General features: G+C 49.1%; 1 protein-coding gene across 1 annotated transcript in view; it reads right to left on the reverse strand.

Moving 5' to 3' along the window:
• Window positions 1–2,541, reverse strand: part of TMEM44 (transmembrane protein 44) — a 72,586-nt gene that overhangs the window by 37,750 nt on the left and 32,295 nt on the right. The window contains exon 7 of the mRNA XM_011988957.1: window positions 527–685. Within this exon, the coding sequence (XP_011844347.1) occupies window positions 527–685 (159 nt within the window). The remainder of the gene's footprint in view (window positions 1–526; window positions 686–2,541) is intronic.

The following is a 2,541-nucleotide window of genomic DNA, read 5'->3' on the forward strand; positions in this document are numbered from 1 at the left end:
AATATGCAGTGTCCTTGCGACTAATGTGACCGTGGAAACCTCTTGTCAGTACTGTACTGACACACTGTAGGAGCCCCATGGAAGTTCATTCTTTTTTTTTTCTTTTTTTTTGAGACAGAGTCTCGTTCTATTGCCCAGACTGAAGTGCGATGGTGCGATCTCGGCTCACTACAACCTCTGCCTCCCAGGTTCAAGAGATTCTCCTGCCTTAGCCTCCTGGGTAGCTGGGACTACAGGTGTCTGCCACTACGCCTGGCTAATTTTTGTATTTTTAGTAGAGATGGGGTTTCGCCACGTTGCCCAGGCTGGTCTCGAACTCCTGACCTCAGATGATCCACCTGCCTCAGCCTCCCCAAGTGCTTGAATTACAGGCCTGAGCCACCGTGCCCGGCCTCATTCATTATTCAGCAGGTGTGAGGTTAACGTGGCTAAGATGAGAACAGCTGTGCAAGCCCCAAGGAGCACCCAGCAAGTGTCGGTGAACGACGGCACCCACGCACCCACCCAGCAGGCAACAGCCGTGTACCTCCAGGTCGGAGTTGATGGAGGAGACCTTGGAGGAGCTGCTGGAAGACACTCGGGCCCGGATGACCTGAACGGGAGGGTACGATGGGGGCTCCTGCAGCAACGCATCTCCAGCGCTCGTCTGTCCGTCACCTGGCAGCCTGGTGGCACTGCAGCCTGCCTGCAAGGTGTGTGAGAAAGGGCAGGCAAGGACACGTAGTTTAGTTTTGATGGTTGAATTGTCAAAGCATTCACATACTTCAGTGTTCAAAATGTACAAAAGGGTGTGCAGCGCAGCATCTCCCTGTGCTCGCCTGCCCCGGCCACCCAGTTCTCCCCAGGGACAGCCAGTGCCCAGTGTCTTGTGTATCCCTTCAGATACACTAGACATATACAATCAAATGCAGACCCATATTTCCCCCGATTTCCAAAATGATAGCACACATTCCATTCTCTTAAGCACCCTGTTTTTTTTTCACCTAACACTATGCCTTAGAGATAGTTCTGTATCAGAAGATTTGGGAGCTTTTTGGTAGCATTTTAGGTGTTCCCAGTCTATTTAACTCATCCCCTACTAATGGGTGTTTCATGTGTTTCTAGGCTCTTGCTTTTGCAATCAGTACTGACTGCAGTAAATTACACTGCAGTACATCCAAGATTTCAGAGTAAAGGATACATTCCTCGAGGTGGAATTGCTGGATTAAAGAGAGTATGTACGTTTGAAATCTGTATAGTTACTGCTAAAAACGCACCCCACAGAGGCTTTCCCCATGCCCACCAGCAGGGCATGAAAGTGAGTTGGGATGAATTAGGAAGGTTTAAGGTAGAAAGAAACTTGTGAGATTTTCTATGTATCTATGTATCTATGTATCTATCTATCATCTGTCTGTCTGTCTATCTATCTATCTATCTATCTATCTATCTATCTGTCTGTCTGTCTGTCTGTCTGTCTGTCTGTCTGTCTGTCTATCTATCTATCTATCTATCTATCTATCTATCTATCTATCTATCTATCTATCAATCAATCTCAGACCAAAGCTTCCCCCATGGGCTCACGGGGGCTCCCTCAGAGACCTACAAAGCTCCACCAGCCGAACTTTTGAAGTCCTACAGGATTCATGTCATTCCACTGACACATGACAGGGCAAACAACCTGCTTTCTGGACCAGCATCTTCCACTAATTAACCATGTGATCTAATGTATTGGTTCGTTTTCACGCTGCTGATAAAGACATATCTGAGACTGGGAAGAAAAAGAGGTTTAATGAGACTTACAGTTCCACATGGCTGGGAAGGCCTCACAATCACGGCGGAAGGCTAGGGGGAGCATGTCATGTCTTACATGGATGGCAGCAGGCAAAGAGCGAGCTTGTGTAGGGGAGCTCCTCTTTTATAAAACCATCAGCTCTCCTGAGACTAATTCACTGTCGCGAGAACAACATGAGAAAGACCTGCCCCCATAATTCAATTACCTCCCCCTGGGTCCCTCCTGCAACACATGGGAATTCAAGATGAGATGTGCGTGGGGACACAGCCAAACCACATCACCTAATAAAGAAAGTTGTCCTCTCTGAGTCTCGGTTTCCTAATCTATAAAAGGGGATGATAATCCCTGCTTCGCCCCCAGGGAGGGGTGTCATGGGGTTCAGATGTAAATGCCTGGGACACATGAGAAGAATGGCTACGAGTACTCGACCCAAATCAAGCAGGGCTTCAGCCCTTGATGGGTTAAGTGCACAGGTTCCTGTGAGTCAGGAGGACCGGCAGAGAAAATCCACAAGAGAAACAAAGGCAGCATTCTGGAAGCAGGAACACACGTGAGGGCGCACCCTGCCGCCCAGCTGGGAAGGATGCTGAAACAGAGGCTCTGGATGGGAGTGGGGAAGCAGAGGCCTCCCAGGAACGACGACGACAAATTTTATAAACGCCCAGGGCCTGACCACACCTGCATCAAGAGATAAAACAGAGTTTTCAAGTGCTGCAAGCCGAGGATGCAGGAGCCGATCCATATGGCCCCATGAGGCCCCTCTGCCCCTC

Source organism: Mandrillus leucophaeus, unplaced genomic scaffold (genome assembly GCF_000951045.1).
Source record: "Mandrillus leucophaeus isolate KB7577 unplaced genomic scaffold, Mleu.le_1.0 Scaffold342, whole genome shotgun sequence".
Classification (NCBI taxonomy): domain Eukaryota; kingdom Metazoa; phylum Chordata; class Mammalia; order Primates; family Cercopithecidae; genus Mandrillus; species Mandrillus leucophaeus.